Source organism: Anticarsia gemmatalis, chromosome 1 (assembly GCF_050436995.1).
Source record: "Anticarsia gemmatalis isolate Benzon Research Colony breed Stoneville strain chromosome 1, ilAntGemm2 primary, whole genome shotgun sequence".
Lineage (NCBI taxonomy): Eukaryota > Metazoa > Arthropoda > Insecta > Lepidoptera > Erebidae > Anticarsia > Anticarsia gemmatalis.
In genome coordinates this window covers 12836466-12859878 of record NC_134745.1, presented here as the reverse complement: position 1 = coordinate 12859878, position 23413 = coordinate 12836466, and the positions used below count along the sequence as shown (strand labels likewise).

The following is a 23413-nucleotide window of genomic DNA, read 5'->3' as shown; positions in this document are numbered from 1 at the left end:
ATTTATTTAATTATGCAGCTTTCCTAACACCCGTGCGTTACGTAAAGCTTGTAATACCAATTCCTGCTTCGATTACGTGTAATAAATGCCTAAGACCGGCCGCCATTTTCTATTAAAATTATACACATTTCTCAGCGGATTATCATGCGTGACGACATGTGAAGTACAGATTTATAAATTAGTGTTTTAGAGCTGCATTTAATATGTGTTTTAATGTTGTATATATCAGTGCTAGATAAACTAAATTAACACCTAATCAAAATAATTAATCGGCATTGTAACCCTAGTCGGCATAATTCCTTCCAAAATAAATGTTTTATTATTCTCATTCTTCGCCTTACTACACAGATAATATTGAACTTTATAAGTTAATAAATCGATTTAGCGCCACCCACTTATTTATTAAGTTTAGAGATTGCTTTTAGACACAAATAGGAAGTAAAATAGTTAATGAAACAAAAAATCTGCATAAACCTGGTTCAGTAGAAAACCTTGAAAACCAAAAAAATAGGTGATGTCTATCCTAAGACTTTTAATTCTGTACCTAAGCCTTAATTAATTTTTATTTAGTCTCAATATGCTTAGGAACACAAAGATTTTAATTTGCTGATAATATCCTACGATGTTTTCCGTAATTGTTCTTATTGGTAGACAACAGTGATCACCACTGTACTGGGTCCGCGAAGGATAAAGAACTAGAATCAATTTATGAAAGTTCTGCAATATCCTATTTCTGAATAAGATCTATTGCGGGTGTAATACAAAACTCACAATAAACCTGTGATTTGATAACTTAATACCTAACGACCTAAATTTTATCAACGATCTGGAAAATCAAGGTGAGTAGCTGCACGCTCACGCGCCTTCGCCAAAGGAAATTGTTGTTAGCATTCGTAATTCGAACGCGAAACGAAACGCACCGGCCGGCTTTTAAAAAATAAACTCGACGGCATTTGTGGTTTTATTTTTTTTAAATAGTGATCTATTGTCAAATAATAAGTGGCGGGAAAATAAAAGTTTGTTGTTTTAAAAATAAAATGACGATCTACAGCAAAATTGTTCAGATTATCTTAGTTAGTGTGTGATGAGTTTCGGAAGGGATTTCAGTCTTGAAGGTTTGTTTTTATTTCATTTTCATAATATCTCTGTAATCTAATTCATTCTCTTACGTGCTAGATGGAAGACTGAAACTTAAACTTATATTTTTGTGGAAGCCATCATCCAAGTCGGACAATTAATTTCGACGTAGCTATGTATTCTAAGTGGTTAAATGTAGTTCTAAGATAATAATAGTCGACGTATTATTTATTGTTGTTTGTAGCATGTATTGCAAAACCCTCCGTAGTACCTTACTATTAACCTAGCATAGACGTCACGTTTGTTTTAAGAAAAAAAAAGTCGGTTTCTTATTGTACCTAAAAAGGAAATATATTTATCTTTTCGGAATTTCCGCACAATTGTTAGATACATAATGTGACTAAACATAATAGTTATATACTCATTGCATTGGACTAGTAAACGAAACATTATAAAAATTTACGATAATTTGGCAACTTGTTTGACTATTATTATTTTTTACATAAATATTATTACAATAAGTCTATCATATAAACATCAATTACTTTGTCGTAACATTGCAAAAGTCATCTTTACATTTTTTTCTCAATAGTAATGGCATAAAATAATAGCATTATGAGTATTCGGCTATTCCTAAACAGTTTCCGCGTCGCCTTGAACTTTGTTTGTATCAAAGTCCGATATCTAAGTTTTATGGACTTGATACTTATAAAAAAATTGCTAGGGAAGTTTAGTGACGTATTTCAATCTGCTCTATGGTTTTGATAAAAACTAAAACGATTGAAAAGCGTGTTTACTATAAGAATTGAAGAAGTCAGTTCAAACTTGTGTTTTTTTTTTGTTTTCTATGTTCATTAAATTTTTGGTATAATCCTTTTGAGCTACGAACAAAAGTGCACTAATTCTACCTGACACCCCCTTAATTATCTGCAATAGATGAATACAGGCCAATGTATGTATCTTTTTGGTGGCTATTAGTTAACTCTTTAAAATGTAGAGTTCGAATTTGTTCTCAAAAAAGAATATGTTGTTTTATCTCTGATGGAATTCCCACAAAACCAGCCAGATATGTTCAATGACCCCTAAAATTAATACCCGGTACCAGAAACCGGATTGCAATAAAATTAACAAGTTGTTTGGGAGGTGCATTAAACGAGCAACAAAAAACATGCTAAACATAGCTTAGTATTTACGTCATTGAAGTAACAAAAAAGTTTCCTGTAAATTATACGGACATTTAGTTTCATGTAACTCAGAAATCTTGATTCTTGAATATTGACCCCAAGTTTAGGAACTGAATAACCAGATTTAATTAAGAAACCGCGCGTCTATTTTAGGCAAGAGATTTAATTTTACAAAAGTCAAAGTTGTATGATATTTCGTAATTTCGTACGAGAAGAAACAAGAGACACTAACTTAGACCTCGCAATAATATAATCAGTCGTATACAATGCCACTCGGAACATAAGTCCGGCCACTAACCACAATTTCTAAAAACCTCTGCATTTAATCATTACAAATAGAACATATACTTATTTTTATTTTATATTTCCAGTGGCCGGAAGTTTGAAAGAATACCTAATACCTTTGGAATTAAATAACATTTCCTACGTAATTCCCATAGAAATGACGTACATACCTAGCTTTTTGCTTCAATAACAACTTTTTAAATAATAGTTAATTCCATAAGGCGATGGATTCAAAGTAAATGGTTGGTCAGAGATGAGATCAAAGGCTCAGAAAAACTAACCACAAACAAAACTGTTTGGGTTTTTACTCTTGCATTCATATGAATCACACAAAAAACCGTATAATAACATCATCTAATATAGTATCTTTATAAACTGTATACATCATTAAGATTATTCTTATTATATTACCACTACTCCTACATCAGTTTCATTATAGATTTGCACTTCCGTCACTTTTATGATTAGGTATATTAATTTTCATAGCAAAAATCAATATAGTACTTACAGCTTCTAAATTTAAAAAAATTGCCAATGTCCACGTTATGTCCCTAGCAGCACAGTAGTGCTCGATAGGTTTTCTCGGTCGGACATACTGAGTGTGGACTACTACTTTATACTCTTTGTGTGAACCGCAACTTGAAGACGCTCATCGTAACATATTTTATTCGATCGAGCTATCACTTCCATTGAATATTTCAGGTCGAAAAAATCTGTGTGTAAATACGGAGCGTGAAAATCTGCCTCTAGTTCACTTGCAGCGACATCGTAACTTACCATGTAATAACGTGTGACGTAGTTTGGCGGTCAAGGGTATCATAAATTATTTTATGACAACATTGTTTATGAGACTTGTAACTGACAACAATACACAAACTACAATAGAAATTAATCCTACTTATTTTTATTGCAAAACTTGCAATTTTAATGTTTCCTTGACATAGGTTTAGAAATACTAAGTAGGTACTTTTCAGTTTTTGTCATATTACTTATAATATTAGAAAAAACTATTTAAATACTCTTTCAAGGAAATAACAATAACTAGCGAATTTTTGACATCAATATTTTTTTACCACTAGTAAATCATGCGACATGCACCTTCATTTTACAATCTTATAATGTTCGTGTTATAATCGTTCTAAGGCAGTTCAACATTGTAGTACAATCTGACAATATGCACTTCTATCAGTAACATTATAATTAAAGCAATTAAATATCATGAACTTTCATCGAAATATCTTTAATCGGGATACATCTCACAACAACAGATCTTTACATTGTCTTGACATCATAAATCTGTTACTTAAGAACAACCAAACCTGAAATTAAGCTTAAGTTAGATATTAACTATGAATATAGCTTCAACGGATGTTATTCCAATAGATTTTATTTTATAATTACATGATATTCTGTATACGACAACAGTTTAGGTAAACGCTTAAATAGTAATTATGCAAATCACAAGTATGCATGGAATTAAGATACAATATCATTCAAAGAGCACTGAGCTAAAACTTAGAATTTAGCACCTGCGCTAATAATAATAATAAACTAAACTATATAAACTAAAAATAATACCAGGAACAAAAAACCTAACAAGGACACTTAAAACTGATCTAGACAGACAGAAATTGGAGTGGGCGATGTATATTATATTAATTTCAGTACTTGACTTATATTTAAGCTGATTAGAACAATCGTCTAAGGTCGACAACTATTCGTTTTGTTATAATGATACTGCTTGATACTGTGTGGCGACAATTTCCTAGATAAATAAATTAGTCGTTCGAAAATTAACCCTTCCGGCTTCCATTTTAACGTTAAACAACTTTACTACTAGATAGATGTATTTCATAGATAATAATATACGTAATACTAAATGACTGGATATTTCCTGTGTGTATTACTACTTAAGGATACTGCATAAAAGATTTAAATGTGGTCTTAGCATCTTCTAAACAAGTTACAGCCCACCGCTATTTTCATTATGTGTTCAAATTGATGTACAAAACTAACTACACAATGTTTACATGACCGATTCAGTACAGCAGTCCTACTGATTAGTCGACATTAGGTATTTAACCAGTTATTTAATGAGTGAAATAATTATTCCGTTGCAAGGTTATGCAGGGACTTCAATCCTGTCTTCAAATGAATCAAATCTATCAGATTATCAATAGAAACAGAACTACACACATTCACACAACTAAACAAAAGACTACTGTTATGTACGACAGGAAAAAAGCAATTAATATCAGCAATTCGCAAACTTGTGTACATACGACCTTAATAGGTGCAGTGCATTAGCTCTCACTTTTCAAGGTAAAGGGTTCACTAACCGTGCGAGCCTTTATGCTAACTCTAATCAAATAGTGAATAGATTGTCTATTATTTTGATTGATGGGACATAAGTTTTGTTTGAAGACTTCAAGTATCTTTGGTAGGTACATTTTGCTACATTTGTAGATAAATCTGCGTTTTATATTTCCCTTTATATGTCCAGTACTTATATGATGACTAGAATTTAATGCGTTGCCCTAGAGCTAGGTAGGTATAGTAAAATTCCCATACATTTTGGGACCATATATATGAAGAAAGTTTCAGTAAAAAGTTGTGCAATTTAAATAATAACATATTAATACGTTATTCTTTTTTGGCAATGGTCTCCTCCCGAACGAGGGAGGGGTTAGGCCTTGCGTCCGTTATTCTCCATTACTCTATTCAATTTTTTAAATACTTATTAAGATGAGATAAGATAAATGTAAACTCTTATTTGAAAAACTTTGCACGTGCACTTTAACGTCCTAATTAAAAGATACAGTAGGTATAAATTGTCATGTTTTGGTTCTAAACATTTGTTTGTATTACATCTCTCACGTTGTTTTAAATTAATCTCATAAAAAACATACAATGAGATACGGAAACAAAATCGTATTAATAAATGGTAGGTGTGCGAAAATTATGGTTGATATTCCCACGTATTTATTAAATGCAGTTGATGCTGATTGCTGAGGTTTAGGGTTACCGTTCAAAAACTAAAGTTCATATATTCTTATCATGTGGTGTCGGCACTGCATGTTTTCTCACAAAAACATATGTACCTAGATAGACGGCATTAACTTCAAGTCAAGTAAAGATGTATTACACATAAGGAATAGGTAGACTTTTATAAATTCGACACAGAGTTCTAAATATAGAGAAAAATAATCATTATCAATAGATACGTTTAAGCATTTATAAATCCACGCAGATGAATTCACAGGCAGATTCGTTAAGCGTAAAAATATATATTGTCAAGTCATCATATTATATTAATAGTTACAACAAAAAACATAATATCATGTAGTAGCACTTCTATAAACGCCATCGCAGTCACTCGCAGTCTTATAGCGTGTTATTATCGTGACGTGTTGTACAGAAGACAAACAACGGTTCAAGGCTGTAGTTATGTCGTGCTTGTTTCAATTATAACCGCTTTAATACGCTGTTTATAAACTGTTTGATCTTACCTGAAGATGTTACGTGACTAGGTTAAGTTGTTTGTAAAATAAACTTAAAATAGCTGTTTTAAACTTTCCCACAAGTAAAACGTATACTGATGGTATGTATCTGATTCTAATAGCGTTGGGAAAATAGCTTCCACACTCATACTCTTTGAGTCATTTGTAACTTCCCAACTTGGGAATCGCAAGCAAAAAATGTCATAAACTTCGCTTTTACATCCAATGCAGAAATTGAACCGATAACTAGCATTTGTTTTGTAAGTAGAGTCGATAGGATTATCATTTAAATTTATGAAAGGAGGAGCTAAATTACAAGCAATATGAATTTTTAGTTAAATCGTGTTCACATTGTAGTCCTATATCTGAAATTCTAAAGAAATACATAATTTTCTAAAAGTCAACATTGTCATGTTCGTTTCACTCGCTGTCTTATAAATTATACGGGACTGCATAAATGCAACGATTCGTATTTTGATTTGCAAATCTATGCATCTATTTACAAAGGAGTATTTACATAACTAGAAACATTAAATATACATATCTGAAGTTGCATGTTGTAATCCAACATTTAGATATAAATAATAATGAAATAAGCTCTAACAACAACAATATTTACTTATTGCTTACATTACTTAGTCATAGAAATTGCTACTTTTTCGTGCAATCAGCTGCCAAATTACAGATACACACAAAAGTGTAGTTATGACAAAACTTTTACTGGCTTCATGAATAGTATCGTGTAAAATGTATAATTATAGTAAAGCAGTAAATCTATACAGGTACAAACATATAATACATCACAAGTTCCTATATAAACGTTTCTATCTGGTTTCTTACGTAACTGTAAAGGGAGAGCAAAACCTTTACAGTGCCTTTTAAAGATATCGTATCGTAAGCCAGCCCCGCTATAAATCTGCCAGCTCACAAATTGAAAGTAATGTCAGTTTAACATTAGCCAAGATAAGGGCTCCTTTCTAAGCTTGCTTGGTATTTAACCTGTTATAGTAAACAAATAAAGGCTCTTATTCTGAGTAATGTACCTGATCACTGCTCCTGGTATTTTAAAGAATTATATATTTTTATAAGCAAGTGATGATACAATTATCAAAACGAACATCCCGCGTAAATGCCACTATACTTATGGCAGCCCCCTAACACAAATACAGCAAGAAGACTTATTTAAGTATTTTCCAAGCTTCTTCCTTCGTTTTTGTTTCCATTTTTTAAATATTTGTTGTCCCATTGCTGGGCAAGGGTCTCTTCCCAAGGACCCAATAATAAAGATATTTTTCTTTATCTTCTCTGATTCAATTAAACGCTATTTACTAAAGCAAACTACGTTAAATAATAAAAGGCAGAGTTGCTAACAACTTATGTAAGTAATATTCGCAAGAACTGCTTCCTGTCTGATTCTACCTGACAACCAGAGGTCACACCTCAATAAAAGACGTTCACAAAAACTTGGCACCTTATTAACACCTTTATAATAGCGAATCTTCAAGGAAATCATATGTACGTCTTTTAAGCCATACATATGTTTTTTTTGCGATTTTATACGTCATAATCAATTTGAAAAAAGTGGCAAAATTTACTTTGTCAGATCCATATTTGACTAGCAGACTGGTCCGCCTTCGTCTGGGCATAGTAAAATTTTATCCCACTTATTTATTATGATGTACCCATGTATTTTGATCCCATTGATCCCATACAAACCATGTCCCAACAGTCGCATACGTGAAAAAAAAAATCCAATTCGGTTCAGTTGTTCAAAAGTTATGCACGTATTATATGTATGTACATTTCGGTGATTAATTTTTATTTGATAAGAAGTATGACGATGAAAGCTTTATTTTTAATTTTTTATTTCTTTAAAACAGCAGGCACTACGATTTCAAAAGAAAACATCAACGCAATGTTTTCCATGAACCTTGCAAAACGAAGACGAGGAAAGCAACCTTGGTCTTTACTTTTAAATATTTACTTGACAATAATATTTATTTTAGTATATTTCGCAAATTTAATCTTATAGTTAGGAAATGCATCGGTTATTCGCCTCCCCCGAGATAGATACAGACGTAAAACGGAGGTGATTATGCAATTTAGACTTTATTTAATGTCTTGTTTATTTGACCGTATTTTACTCTTTTACATAAATGTGATTTCATAGACCACGCTTTCAGATACTGGACTTTCTTCTCTCGATCATTTCTCGATAAAACAACGTAAAGTATGCACTGACTTCTTATTTCGTACTAGTATAGGAGACAAAAACAACAAATAAGTACTCTTTAAATGATGGTACCCAAAATAAAACTTCTATTATTTAAAATTATCAAGATACTATAAAAGTAAACGTAACTATCATAACTAGCGTAATACAAGTAGCTGAGTAGTATCATAAGGAACTTAATACACTGATAACCACTTTAGCAACAGGGAAATATAAACATTACAAAGTTGTAAAACGCGCTGTAAAATCCTACAATGTTTTCATAATTTCACTACTTAGTACTTGGTAGTTAATCCGAACTATGAAACCGTAACTGATAGCCGTGTCCTAGCGTCACGCAAACCTTAACTACACGCATTTCCTTGAAAATAATAGTAGACAAGTATTAACTGAACAATATGGAAGTATTTCCAGTATTTCCACCATGGGAAACTTACAAACAATTGTTGAGAACCTTAACAATGTTAAACCCATGCAATTGTCCATTCAAAGAGTTTTTATGTCAACTATAAAGCCTAAGAGATACTTTTTTGTTTCATGCTTACTAAGTTGCCAGTTCGTTGCAGTTAATCGATTTAGAATGGATTAAATCAATAAAATATTATCTAATTGCTGTTTTAGTTCCTAGATTTTATTATAAAAAGTGTTTATTATGGTGGGCTGTGATTTCAGTCATAGTATAGTTATTACTGTTAGGCCTACAGTAATAACTATACTAAATAACGATCTATGGTTCAAATAACACATTAATAAACGTTATGACTCCTTATAGTGCCAATAAAACGTGCTTTAGTACTTATTGCGGAACTTTACATAATTATTGCTACTACATTGTACATATATTATACGTAATTATATCTGTGAGTTAATCTATAGTAATATCGGATTATTTGGATTGTACGCAAAATGTGTAACTATCTAGATGAGGCTTCAAACTATCCATAACTGACTATAAGTCATATTGAAACCTGACGAAAATAATGACGCACTGATTGCCAACTTCCTTGACACCCAAAACGCTACTGACAACGTAATACTAAGGGCCCATATAATATACGCCCCGGTATCTCCTAATTGCAGCTTGCAATAGGTGCACTTTCTGTAACGTACAATCTTAAATATCTAATATCTAATTAAATATAAGTGTAGTATTTCGCGATTCTCCGCAACGCCGACATGATGATAGATGTGATAGTCTAGACTACAAATACTTTCAAGTTTCATTTAAAACCTAGTTTCATAATAGACAATTACGATTAACGCAGTCTTACCAACGCAATCCAATCTACTTTAGGGATTTTGTTTTATTTTGCGACAAAAATCTGTTGTAACGTCGTGGAGCAATCCTCGGCAAACAATTATTTACTTTTGACTTTTTGTCCCTCGTTTTTCTTAGTTTATATTACGTTTTTTGTGAGGAAAACCTTCAAATTATGAAATTAAGGAAACTTTACTTTGTGATGTTATGGGTCTCTGCTTTTGTTTGTTTAGCGTTTTGTTCCAATAATATTTCGACCAATCAAGAATAGACTATGATTTGATTGACCCTTTGATTTTCTTTGGCTGGTTAATGATCTTTTTTTATTGTATATGTGTAGTTTTATAGAGAATTAATAATCTAAAGATTTTGCTCAATCGACTTTCAGTGGCACTTTATTGCAATGCCATTGCCAACAGCTTCAATAAAAAAAACACTGGCATAAGGAAATCACTCCCATTGTCGGCACGTTCTTTTTTTATCTTTTACACTTTATCTCTATGGTCGGCATAGTACAGCACAATTATATGTCAGCCAGCATGTCGAGTGGCCAGTAACACTGGCACGTTCCATTTTATTGCCATTAAGATATCGCTCATAGTCATAGTGTTATGGCGTAACACTATTTCGTAAACCTAATGGCATTTTTCGTCATCTTTACTTTACAAAGCAAAATAAATATGTAGTAGAAAAATGACAAAAGCAGTCAAATACTAAGAGGCATCGCAATTTCTTTCTTAAGAAATTACTCAGGACATAATATTATGCGTAATGCGTGGATCGCAGGTACGCATAACAATCATAATACTATTTGGTTTTTCCTTCAGAATGAAGAGATGCATCTTACAATAATATAACCACAGGTTACCGTAAACAGAATTCATAAATTTCAATTAAAGTTACATAACTTGCCATTCGGTCATTATCGCCATTATAAAGACATCAACGCGTTTCTCATTATGTGACATTCCGAAATATAATTTTCGTAGCGACAATACTTTAGTTTGTTTGCGAATATTTACAAAACATGAATAGAACCGGTTCCATTTTTGTTTACAATAAAAACCTGTTTTAACTTTCGTTCATAAAACGATATATTTGAACGACGTAATATCCACTTACTTATTCTTAGCTAAATAACTCTTTCAAACCATGCTTCCTGTCGCATACACAGTATGAATCGCTGTCTATAAATATCTGAACTGCATAACCTGTGCCTTCAAGACAGAACCTAAAAAGTTCACCTCTGCCGTCATAAAAAAGTACGACCAAGAGTCATTAACCCGAGTTTGACAAATCCGGTTTAATTTTGAATAAGGTTTCTGAATTAATCACTGAAATAATGAAAATACTATTATTGTAACCGTTTTGGTAAAGTAAAATTCTTGATTGGCACCAATTACATTCGATTAGATTACTTTGATCTGAATCCTAAATTGTTCTAATTACAAAAAAGTACTTCTGTTTTATTCATGTACTAAATCGCGGATTTTCAAGAAGAAAATAATTAACAATTTAATAGACACCAAGAACTTTCCATCTAAGATGCCATTTGAACCAACTTCTTTTTTTTTCCAGTAGACCTATTTCGCAATTCTAAAAAACTTAAATTGCAACATCTTATAATATTATAAACAAGCTAATAAAACAATATTTCAGCACATTGCACAATAAATGTATAAGCGATGCACACCTGCTGCCTCTCAAATACTCTCGATATTCGTTAAATACAACCAGTTATTCAGGTTCCAGACCGAGCTTTGTGCTAACACTAAATGTAATTTGTATTTTGTCTTAAAGGTCCTGCTTGAATTCTGATGGATAAAGACTTGATTAATTTATTGCTTAAACTTTAGCATAGCATTATTTCCTTATGCTTAGTTTTGTCCGTAACCTTTTACACTTTTCGTGTTACCACGAATTATTTATTTCTGTAATACATAGGCGGCCTGACATATTAATATCACAGATACATATAGTCCTTTATATATTTGTAACTACTGTATTATAGTTTTCCAAGAGTTAATGTCGTCGAACTTTCTATTGGTCATATCAACGTGACTAGCAGTGATTAAAGAGGTTGGAATTATTAAGCTTTTAAAATTTAATTAAAGGAAATAACAAGAAAGAAAGACTGTTAGAAATTATGGTAAATCTTCCTTTAGCGCAATAAATACCATTTGACAGAAAAACGTGTTTACAATTCCCAAAACTGATAACGGAACGACAAAGTATCAAAAACTATTACTTATGTAAGAAGAACTGTGGGCGGTATCAGGGTCGTAATCTTGAACTTGATGTGACGTCACCGAGACGTGAGATTATAGATCTGTGTTAGAGTATCAAGTTTATAAACTATATTTAGTAAGAGGCATAGAACTCGTGCGTTTTTAATATTTATTTATTTATCTAGTCTATGATTACCTTGCCCGTGGTCATGGTGAATATGGTGATTATTGATTAAATATGTGGATATTTTAAATATGAGATGCTGATTTAATAATTAATTATTGAGTCTGCTTATGCTTTCAACATACACGAATGGATAGAAGAAGGATATGAATGAATCACCGGTATGTATGTACGTGCATAACTTTTGAACAACAGCTAAACTAAATTGAATAAGTAATCAAATACCCACAGTAATGTAATCTACGGGATAAAATTTGTGCTAAGTATACGCAGATGAATTTGGACAAGTCCGCTAGCAAAATATTTAAGTTTGATTAACATATACTCTGGATGTAATAAAAGGAGTAGTCATCGAATGAATGCGAAACCTTCTGAAACTAGAAACTGGAAAAACATCATAGATTTAATTGTTAATACACATGTTTTGTTTATATGTTCATCAGCGGAAAATTGTTCAAGGTCCTTGTCATTTTATAATAATTTATTTCATATACATATTATAACAGCGTAAAGCATATCATTTCCTGTTTAATATTAGATATTCTAATGTTTGGTTGCAAGCTGCTAGATGTCTTTGCTAAAGACCCTGCTAACTTCATAGAGGTAGATCCATACCGGTTTGAAACCAGAGATCAGTTTTTAATTCTGTTATAATATCACTTTTTTGACAAAAACTAGAGTTCAGTTCGAATTATAAGGCAGAGTATGAAAATGGTGGACTTATGATAAAGATTTTTTTTAAACGGTCATAATTCCTGTAGCTTTTTGTCTCCTATTGTTTTTAGAGGGGATGTCCGAGGCGGTGGAGGGCGGCGCGGCACTCGCCTGGCGCCTGCTCGCCACGCTGGAGGGCGGCTCCCTGCTTCTAGCCACGTCAGCACTCCTCGCGTACACCGTGAGGAACAAGATAGTTCAACAGACGAGAGGCAGAAGGACTATTACAAACGTTTTGGTATGTCACTGAAGTCTCACTTGGTGGAGTAGGATGGGATCCTTTTGGTGAATAATGACTTCTTATGCGATGTAAAATCGATGTTGTGTTTGGGTTCTATTGCTTTTGAATAGCCTTACAAATAAACTTTGTGACTGTACTTAATCGTTTTACTAACTCGAACATCCTTGCAGCTTCTTTCTTATTAAATCGCAGTTCATACAGAAAGTGTGTGCATACGCTTTCAGTGCGGTATCTTCTATATGATTACGAGTAATTAACCTGCCGTACTCCCGACCCAGCCCGCGCCCGACACGCGCTCCCTTTCTGTGTGAATTACGGTTAAATCTGCAATATTTTCATCTCTTCTGTTGTTAATAAGGTATCTGTAAAAATCTATTTTAGATTATCATAGCATTTTACCTTAGAAGGACATAAACATAAATAATGTATCTATTGTCAGCTCTATCTCAACTATCACACACTACGTACCTATCTTATATACCGGATAATGAGTAAGCTACTGGGTTTTTCCTAGCCCTACCTGTTTCTCTATCTAAATATCTAAACAAATAGCACGCAAATTATAATATCTAATACCATGGAAAAATATTCCGTATCAATTAGCAGACAACATACGTACCTACTAGTAAAGTCGTAATGTTGCTGTAATTATATTTTACTTGAACTAAGTACCGATGTAAACAGTTGTAAACATCGGGTGATGTCATGTGATAATCTGTCGCTATTGTTGTCTGCAATAAAGACTTTAATCCTTTCCTAATTGAGATGTCCAGCAAAAACTATTGTTTATTCTGAATACAAGCAGTATTCATAAAGGTATTAACGTTTATTGATATATTGGATTTAAAGATGATTTAAAACACGGACCCTTACAAAAACACACAACTTCAATGAGTTCAAAATCACTTTATTATAACATCGATTCAACTCCAAACCGCTTCTGATTTCCTTTCTTATCTTTCTTTACTGCCCTATGTCTAACTAATGAATCTACAAATCAAATAAAAGTTGCCTTAAACCCTCTATTTTTTACATAAGCTCTACCACGCCAGTAATTCCATACATATTTCCTTACTGAACAAACTTGAAACTTGAAACTTTATTGTCATTACATCATGAAAATTATTAAACATCATCCACAGTCCACATTAGGCGGTTTATTTAGCAAAGATCATTGCAGGTAACAAACACGACTAACTTATTAGGAAGAGAACTGAAAAGAAGGCTGGAGGCGTGCGGCTGTGTCGTCGAGACGGTGACAGAAGACATCGACATAAGCGGTGCGGGTAGCGGAGCGTACAGCGGGGCGATAAGCGGCGCGAGTAGCGGGAGCAAAGTTGACGCGATCGTGGTAGTAGGAGCGGCTCCTAAGGCAGACGGCTTGGAAGGCATGGCTAATATGGTGACAGAAGATGTTTATAAAAACTTAAGGGTGAGTGCTTTTGAAAATAAATAATTAGAGTAGTCAGATCTTGATTAAATTATCTTTGTATATTTGGACTGCTTTTGAACCGCCATGAATGTTAGGAGGAGTAGAATGCGTACTTAAAACTATAGTCCAACAACTCATTAGACAGCCTTGAATGCAAGTTTCGCGGCTACAAAATTCAAAATTTATAACATCAGTGACCCGCAGACTTTATTTGGAATCACCTAGAAATAATAATTATTTTCGATGCACGGGACAATCCTGCATGCCGAGGCTGTCTACAAAGTTGTCGGATTGTAAATTTAATGTAGGGGACACTAGTTTTTAAAGTTATTATAATATAGTAATTATTTCATGTAACGTAGTCCTTGCGTCATGTGTTTTACTGTGCTTAATTAGGTGAGGTAATTAATTGAGCATAAAACGTTTGTAGGCAATTGTAGGACATTAAGTAAACGTCAGCTGTAGTAATGGGCGTTTATCGCTTATTATCACACGCGGTGTGATCATAAGCGGAACACATAAATATTGTTTAAAAAACGTCTGGGGTTTTTGATCTCGTATGTTCGTAGATGCTTTTCAAAAATGGTTTATACGGCTTTAGGTATTAGATACCAAGAACTCACGTGTTCCAATTAACGTGCACGTGAATTTTTAAATAAATTAATTTTTAATATATGTAATGTAATGACGTAGCTTTACCACACTCACTTTAATATAAAATGTTGTAAGTTTTTTAAACACTGACAAATTGCATGGATACCGTCTTATTGATTTTGAATTATCTATCTATATATCAGTATGTTGAACGTGTTCCATATGTATTTTATACAGCAAATTAAAAGAACATAGAAACCAATTAACAACACGTCTGAAAACTTTTAAATTCTCTACATCCCAATATATTTTACAACAACTAACACAAAACCTTCATTTCAGCTCCTAGAGTCAGTATCGCCGCGCATTCACCATGGCGGATACATCGCGTGGGCGTGTGCACGTGACTCGGATGCGGCTCCAAGCGCCTTCAGCGAAGCGGGCGAAGCCTTCGACACAGTACTGCGGGCCAGCCTGCAACATCTAGCTAAACTGTAACTAATTCATATATCCATTGTTATTAATTAATATAAATGTTGACATATGTAGCAAAATATAGGCATAAATGTTTAAATCATGCTCTAGATATGACTCTCTCTTCCTATAACGGCTAACAAAACATCGGAAAAAAACCTTAGATGCCTGTGTAAATCGCGAGGCACCCAGCGCAATTTTGTCTGTTAGGTAAAAGCGGCATTGCGTAGTGACTATTTTTACATAGGCCGTTTCTTTTATTAGAAGTAAAAAGAAGTCGACAATAAAGAATGCTTAAAGTAATACATTTACTTTAACTATGTATTATTTGTTGCAGTCGACACTGTGAGCCGATATGGGTAGGTCGGTGTGAAGGCTCAGAGCAGGCGGCTGAACGGACTGTGACCGCACTGCTCACCAGCGCCACACAACAAGTCTCTAGGTTTTCTGTTAGGTAACTTCACTTTTCATATTCTTATATTTTCAAAGAATTTCCGAGAAAGTAAATGTTGCAATATACTTATTTATAAATAAGCTACCATAATTCTCTTGGTTTAAGAGTAATAACGAAAACTTAGAATCTAACTATACTAAGAACAGAAAAATAAACAGTAAATTGTCTGTCTGATGTTAATTTTAAAACAAAAAAAAAGTATTTTGCCAGGTTAACTTTCAATAATTACCCCACCAAGAATTTCTTATGTAAGTTATATATAATATTAATTTTGTTTCAGAAATGCTGCTCACCGAGTGGGAGAGTGCCTCGGCAGATGGCTGAAGATAGTGACGTGATACTATCTCCAAGACTGGACCAACATCGACTGTTCTGATATACAACTATTTGTACATGTTATTCTAATTTAAGTGATAATAAAGTGGTCTAATTTTATTTTTGTAATAATAAAACTTACTTTGGTAACACTACTTTGTTTAAATGAACCCTGGGCTTATTTTTAGTAAGGGAATTAACATGAAATATTTAAACAAGGTACTTAGATATATTATGAGATAGGTTCATCAATTAACATAGCCTAAATTACCAAGTAATGAATTAAATCATGCCCACCTACTTCAAAATCATAGAACTGAAGAGGGGCCAAGCTTTATAAAATTAAATCAATTGCTGCATGGGATCCTACATGACAATTAATATTAAAATAAAATATTTTTAGTAAATACATAATGAGCTCCCTGGGTAATATTCTTCATGATTTTTTATATGTATATAATCATAATTCATTACTTTCTAATATCTCTTATTTTGTTATTTTGAAATTCAGGCGGGGATGAAACAAATTTTCTATTATGGCAACTATTATTCATAGAATAAAAATCTCAACCAACGAAAATTAAAACCTTAAATAATTTACCCTTAATTATGTTATATTTTTAATGTTATAGAAATTTTAACAATCTTATTTTATTTTTAAAGTTATGAAATTATGAAACAAAAATACTAGGAAGCAAACACATCTTGCACGCAGTTTATTTTTGGAATTTTAACTTCTGGCAACTTCGTAAAAATCTGTCACCTTTCGCAATGGAGTGTTGGACGTGTCCGTAACAACAAAATTTCCTTTTTATTTACTTGTAATGCTGTCACCACTTTAACAGTTATTCCAAATACCATTTACGATTATGTTAAGTTCGTGTGGAGTTTTGTTTAGTTCAAATTCGCAGCTGAAACATGGAAGAGGTAGGTTGTTAGGTTACCAATGTTACCATATTTTTGTTGTGTCACAATACAGCGACGTTATTGTGTGGTTATTTTGCAATTGTTCGTTTTTTAGGAACTTAACGAGCATGATTTGGAAGAAAGGCTGTATGCTATGTTACATCATGTAGACGGGACAGAGGGAAACTTAACATCAAACCAAAACCAGAACGATGCATCGCATATTGTTGATAACACGCCGAAGAGCACGGTGCGTCGTTATTGGCGCACCAGCGAGCCCACGAATCCGTATCAGAAGGTAAACACGCCTAAGGAACCCACTCACACACCGACCAACAATAAACAAACTGATCTGAACCAAACAGCTAAACCCAAAGAGGAAAAAAGTGATTCGACAAAACCAACTCCCACAGTTGACCTGTCCATATTTCAGTCACCAGTCCCACAGAATATTAAAAAGACCATCGAAATTATAGAGGAGGAGGATGACGACCATGTTGTGCTTGAATCTAGTGATGAGGATGAGGTTATTGAAGTAGCGCTACCACCTAAACCTACCATCACTATTGAAAGTTCAGATGAAGATGAGCTTACTATCATCAATCCAGACTCTCCTTCTAAAACTCAAGCTAATGTGGGAAGTAAAACAGTGTCTAGTGGCGAGCGAGAGGTTTCAGCGAGTCCTGCCCCATCAGCAGTGTCATCAGTATCTGATGAATTCATCCGTGGTGATTGTATAGCATTGAACATATCCTCCCGACATCCTGACAATCCCAGCTTTGATTTCAGTCTCCATGGATCTGATCTACTGGTTCAAAGCACTCCATCAAAAAAAAAGAAAAAGAAGAAGTCTAAAGAAGCTGTGACATCTACACCAGTTGTTGCAGTTACACCGGACAAGGCTACTACTAATGATGAATGTTTTGCCACACCAAAAAGTAAAGCTAAGAATAAGAAACAGAAAACCAAATTGTATGCAGTGACCGAGAAAAGTATTCCGAGTGCAGATGTTTACGACTCTGACAGTAACCAGTCTATTGATATAAATAAAAACACAAGTTCATACACAGTTACTGAGAAAAGTCTACCTAGCACTGATGTCTACGAATCTGACTCAAATCTTTCAGAATGTGCAAAGGAGACCCCCAAAAAATCTCAGAGTAAAAATGTTGATAGTTCAGACAGCAACACATCTCAAGACAAAATTGATCCACCTTCTAAAACAACAAAAAAGAATGACACCACAGTAACTAATGATACAGTAGAGGACATTTCTATTGTGGATCTCACAGACAATGATCAATTCATCTCTATAGACAATGTGGATGACTCAGATATCACTGAAAACATTGTGATGGGTAATGTTTCTGGTTTTACTGAATCTGATGATTACGATGATGTGAATGTATCAGAAAGTGATACATCTAAGTTTGGTTCTACGAAAATTCCGTCTATACTTAACGAAGATCTTGATTTTGACAATTTGAAAGGCAAAGACAAGGTTTGCAAAAGACGAAGATACTCTCTGACAACTCTTCGAGCCGAAATGGAGAAATTCTACAATGAGAGCTGGGGTGGAGAGAACTTTAACCACAGGGAAATACAAAAAAGCATGTCACGTAAGTACCAACACTATATTGTTTTTATTTACTTATTTAAACTTCTTGCAGATACATGGCACTAGGTGGGTTCAATGCCGTAGATAGGCATAACAGGATAATATGGTCCAAAAACTTATTAGTCATGGATGTATTCCCTATTAGCCTTTCATGTCCATATATAGGAATTCTGGCATTTGATCATGTTTTTTATGCCATAATCACATTTATATACCACTTGATCTGCATATTCCAGTGCTGATCATTTTATTGTTTATCTATCTCAATAGTACATTTCATACCATCTAATAACACAAAAGTGAATCAACTTTCTCCTTAATCCTATGCCTATTCAAATAACATCTAATGATCAACAATCCACATAATAGACTTAGACCAAGATCATTGTAAGTCATCTTAATGACTGTTAATTATGTAGCTCTGGTCATTAGCTTAAAAGATAATAGTTTTCACATTAACCTAATAGTTAGTTAGAACCATTTGGCTGTTCAACTACCTTACTGGTATATTTAAACTGAATATTCATTTGTAAGGTTTAACATAATGTTTTCGAGAAATTTTAAAATGATTGGCAGCTCATGTATATGTGTGCCATCAATCCCTTTACACAAATTTTCATCATTTTTTAATAAGAATAAGATCTAAAGAATATCTATCTGATAATAGGTCTTTCAAACAAGTTTTTTCCCAAGAATTTCTTGAAATTCAGACTTGAAATAAAAAAATATAATAATTTTTTGATCTCTCAATATTTATTCTTACATTGTAAATGTGGTGCAATTTGACAATCTCAAAATTAGTCATACTTTTGCAACTATCTCATTTAATCCAAAGAAACAAAGTTCTCTCAGAGGTCATCTATTTAATTAAGGAGAGATAAAGAAATATATTAGGGCTCTTTTTGTTACATAAGTACTGAGAACTAATGAATGATTATTCTTGTTTTAGGTGATAAAAGTTTATGGGTAATTGACCCTAAGGATAGAATGCCGTCGATGGCTAAGAGGAGAGTGATGTAAGTATACATATTGTATTATAACTAACATTTTAATAAAGGTCCTGTTAGGTAAATTATAGAATACTTGAATCAGTGTTAATGGACTTAGTTAGGCTTATAACAATTGTCATTGAGCCTTAAATGAGCGCCTAAAATTGTGATCAAAATAATAATTATTATTTTAGGTTTGTAAAGACTACATACACGTTTTATTTTCGATCTTCTAGCTCAAAGAAGCAATTTAGGCAGGGGGGTATAAAACCTCCCTAAATATAAACCTATTTAGAATCAATTACTATAAAAAGTAAGTAGGTACTTAGAGTCAAGATAAAATTAAATTCCTCAGTGCTTTATTCATGATTTTTCTTTATAATTACAATGACTCACTTCAATAGATGATGCAATATTTGTAATTTTTTCTTCATGTACCAATGTCATGAATGTTTTCGTCTATAACACCGTGTTATTATGTCATTAACATTGTTGATTATTTTGTATGTCAACAATTACAAATAGCCTCATTTAGGCAAGATTAACAGAGGCTATCATAAATACCTAAAAACGAATTTATACATTAATATGTTTGAAGCTAGAACAACCTCTAAAGTAACTTTATTAGGCCTTTAAAGCACTAACTTGTTATTACCTGTGGTTCTGGCCGTGGTGTACTATAGACATCTCACTTCTCGCCGTTTATGATATCGGTCCTTGTAATAAGGAACGAACCTCTGGCCATATAAGAGACAATAGTTTATTATTTACCATCAAAACTATCTGACAGAAATGGGAATAATTATAATTAATATATTTAAATATAGAAGAATATTTGAAGCTTTCAAACTTTGATGTTATGTTCATTATACAATATAATACGGGAATCATTTATTGAACTCAAAGCTGGATGATTAGTAATACATAGATTTGAACATAGCTATACCTAACGTAAAATGTAAATGTTTCCAGGTGCAACTACTGCAATCGTTCGGGACACCGCGACGACACGTGCCGCCTGAAGCCGCCCGTCTGCTACATGTGCGGCCTCACCGGGCACCTCGAACCACGCTGTCCTAGGAAGATCTGTGTCAATGTAAGTACCTACACTTATCATTTTATAATTATTCTATCACAAATTAGGCATATGGTTCATTTAACGCCTTAGTGCCGTATGCTAAAACTCTTTGAAGTAGTAGTTCAAAAATCTTTTGCTGCTTTCATTTCCAAGTTGACCTCATTGTAATATTAAGTAGTTAACAACATGATCTCTTAGTGAAGGCTGTGAAAGGAAAATTTTCCTTTTGCTTGACAATGTTTCAGTACTTATATCACTGTAATATGTTTTTACCTTCAGAAAAAACAACTAGTAATCCTGCTGGTCTTTCCTATAGTATAAAATGGTATAAAAGCATTTAAAATAACGTTTATTATTGTTTTTTTTCAGTGTGGCTCGCCGAATCAGATGTACTCGTCGATGTGCCACAACTGCTGCAACTGGGGCACCATCACGTGCTCCGAGTGCGGACAGAACGGACACCCCGCCACCCACTGTCCCGACCTCTGGCGCAGATACCATAATACGGTAAATAACTTTTACACACAGACACCCATAATTGCTAGCTTAATGCTGTTTAATAACTGCTGAACTTAACAGTTACCTTAGACGAGAGTTATCATCGTATCATTACATATTATTATGTGGTACCATGTGGTTAACCCTGGTAAATCACTAACCTCCAGACTCCAAATTCAGCTGTAATACAAAAGCAAATTTGTATATTATGCCGTAGGACTATTAAGATTTTGTAAGAACCAAATATTTTCTGCTCCCACAGATTGACAACAACACGCCTCTGGAGCGCTGCAACCAGACGAAGAAGCACTACCAGCAGTACTGCAGCGGCTGCACGCGGCGCGGACACCTCGTGCACTCGTGCCGCGTCACGCTGCCCTTCTCCGGCCTGCCCATCAACTCGCCCTACGTGTGCTTCTACCGCCCGCTGCACCCGGCCTCGCCCACCGCGCCCAACAAGAGAAACAACGATTCCTGCGTCTCTCTACCTAACACCCCGAGGAACGATCGCAACAAACGACAGTCCAAATCACCCCTCACTCACGAGACGCATATGAGCAAGAGGAGAAACACTATGTCCGCCTGTGAAGACGATAGACGAAACACCAAGAGCCCTCTCAACGCCCCACAGAGAAAAACCTCCGTGAGCAAGGACGACGACGGCAAAAAGGAATCGAACAAATCTCTCAACGACACTGACAAACAGGGCGGTGTCGAAAAAGCGCCCAATTTCATTCCCATCTTCTCGGCCAACCATGACAAGAAGGGCAACATGATTCAGGACAACGAAGTGTCCGATACGAGTGATGTCGTTACTTCCGCCCGGATTTACGTCACCAATGATATTATTGAACGACTTAAAACGGATGCTGGCCAGGAATGGCTGAAGGATACGACGGAAAAATGTAATATCGAGGTAGAAAATACGACGATTAATTCGTTCTTGAATATAAAGGGAAAGGTCGGAGACCAGGAGAGCTTCCAAGCTCAGCTCAGGGACTGGGTCAAACCTTCTCCTAACGACGATAGTGTGAGACCTAGCACTGAAGGCGACTCTCAAGATAAGAGTGACCAGCAAGCGAGTCTCTTACCTAAGAATCGCAATAATCTCTTACGTCAGCTGAGTAAGGCTCTAGAATCCTTAAAAGAGGACTTGGGAGACCCTAGCGCCCTGTACAAGGAGCTGATGTACCTACAGAAGCGTCATCAACAGCTGCTGAAACAGAAAATCGTCAATCCTAAGCAGTTGACGAGTAACAGAGGTCATATAAACCAAATGTTCAAAAGGCTTAATATGGTTTTGCTCGGGCAAGCTGGTCTTGCTGACGGTTCCGAACATTTAACTGAACTCTATTCTTTTCAAGAGAAGTTGATGAACTCTAGACAAAAAAATATACCTGCCGAACTACGAAAAGAGATCGGCCAGCATTATATGAGTATATTTACCCCATTACCGAGAGACGACTACATGGACTTACTTAAAAAGTACCACCAGGAGTCACTGTTGACAAAAAAGAAAAAGAAAGCTTTAAAACTTAAGCCTAAAGTGAACAGATTACAAAAGAAAGTGAGCAGCATTCCAACACAACAAATACAAAACGGCAACACGGAGAAGAATGTAGTAGCGAAGAAAGAGGTTTCACCTAACATCAATCCACACTTGATGCAGAAATTGGCGTTTTATCACAAGAGACTTCAAAGCGCGCGCCCGACCAGCGCCGCGCTCAAGAAAACACGACTCGATCTGGTGCGGAGACTGCACTCTTCCATCGCTTCGATGTTCAGGAAAGAGAAAATATCATCAAAAGCATTCAAGAAAATGAAAAGAACCCAGGAACAGGCTCAGCTGTTCTTGGCTAATGTATAAACTATAATTTAGGAGATAAATATTTTATGTTGGCGCCAATCAAGGGCGCGCACAGGCGAAGTGAGACGAGCACACCGGCATGTACCCCGTGGTCCCTGTCTCGTGTGGGATCACAACATGCGTGGGTTTAATTCCACGCTTTTAGGTTCGTCTTTACTTGCCGGTTTGGTGTAATGGCACTTTATCGTGCGTGTGAATTATTAAACTTCTTAGTGTAAAGCATTTATTTCTTTGATTTTACATCCTCAACCTTCTCACCTACACTCGATTCAGAATTAAAAATA

The 23413-nt window shown here is 34.5% G+C and overlaps 2 protein-coding genes across 4 annotated transcripts; both read left to right on the top strand.

Moving 5' to 3' along the window:
* The first annotated feature begins 895 nt into the window (after positions 1-895).
* Positions 896-16325, top strand: LOC142977035 (uncharacterized). Of its 3 annotated transcripts, none has more exons than XM_076120722.1 (6): positions 896-1115; positions 12735-12901; positions 14085-14336; positions 15273-15424; positions 15742-15858; positions 16139-16325. In XM_076120722.1, exons 1-6 carry the CDS (start codon positions 1085-1087, stop codon positions 16194-16196), a joined length of 777 nt encoding a protein of 258 aa, XP_075976837.1. In that variant the 5' UTR covers positions 896-1084; the 3' UTR covers positions 16197-16325. The 3 variants fall into 3 exon arrangements, with proteins under 3 accessions (XP_075976837.1, XP_075976828.1, XP_075976846.1); XM_076120713.1 differs by having other exon boundaries at positions 12711-12901; XM_076120731.1 differs by lacking the exon at positions 15742-15858 and having other exon boundaries at positions 12711-12901.
* Positions 16326-16921: 596 nt separating this feature from the next.
* Zcchc7 (Zinc finger CCHC-type containing 7) lies at positions 16922-23351 on the top strand. The gene is made up of 6 exons (XM_076120700.1): positions 16922-17100; positions 17195-18698; positions 19647-19713; positions 20659-20782; positions 21134-21271; positions 21525-23351. The coding sequence occupies exons 1-6, from the start codon at positions 17092-17094 to the stop codon at positions 23127-23129; spliced, it is 3447 nt and encodes a 1148-aa protein (XP_075976815.1). The 5' UTR covers positions 16922-17091; the 3' UTR covers positions 23130-23351.
* Positions 23352-23413: the final 62 nt, after the last annotated feature.

Bases quoted from the DNA above. Each gene is read 5' to 3' on its own strand.
- LOC142977035 (XM_076120713.1), top strand. From the start codon at position 1,085: ATGAGTTTCGGAAGGGATTTCAGTCTTGAAG. The intron at 14,337-15,272 runs GTGAGTGCTTTT...CCTTCATTTCAG, and splicing joins ATGTTTATAAAAACTTAAGG to CTCCTAGAGTCAGTATCGCC. The intron at 15,425-15,741 runs GTAACTAATTCA...TATTTGTTGCAG, and splicing joins CTGCAACATCTAGCTAAACT to TCGACACTGTGAGCCGATAT.
- Zcchc7 (XM_076120700.1), top strand. The intron at 18,699-19,646 runs GTAAGTACCAAC...TTCTTGTTTTAG, and splicing joins AATACAAAAAAGCATGTCAC to GTGATAAAAGTTTATGGGTA. The intron at 19,714-20,658 runs GTAAGTATACAT...AAATGTTTCCAG, and splicing joins ATGGCTAAGAGGAGAGTGAT to GTGCAACTACTGCAATCGTT.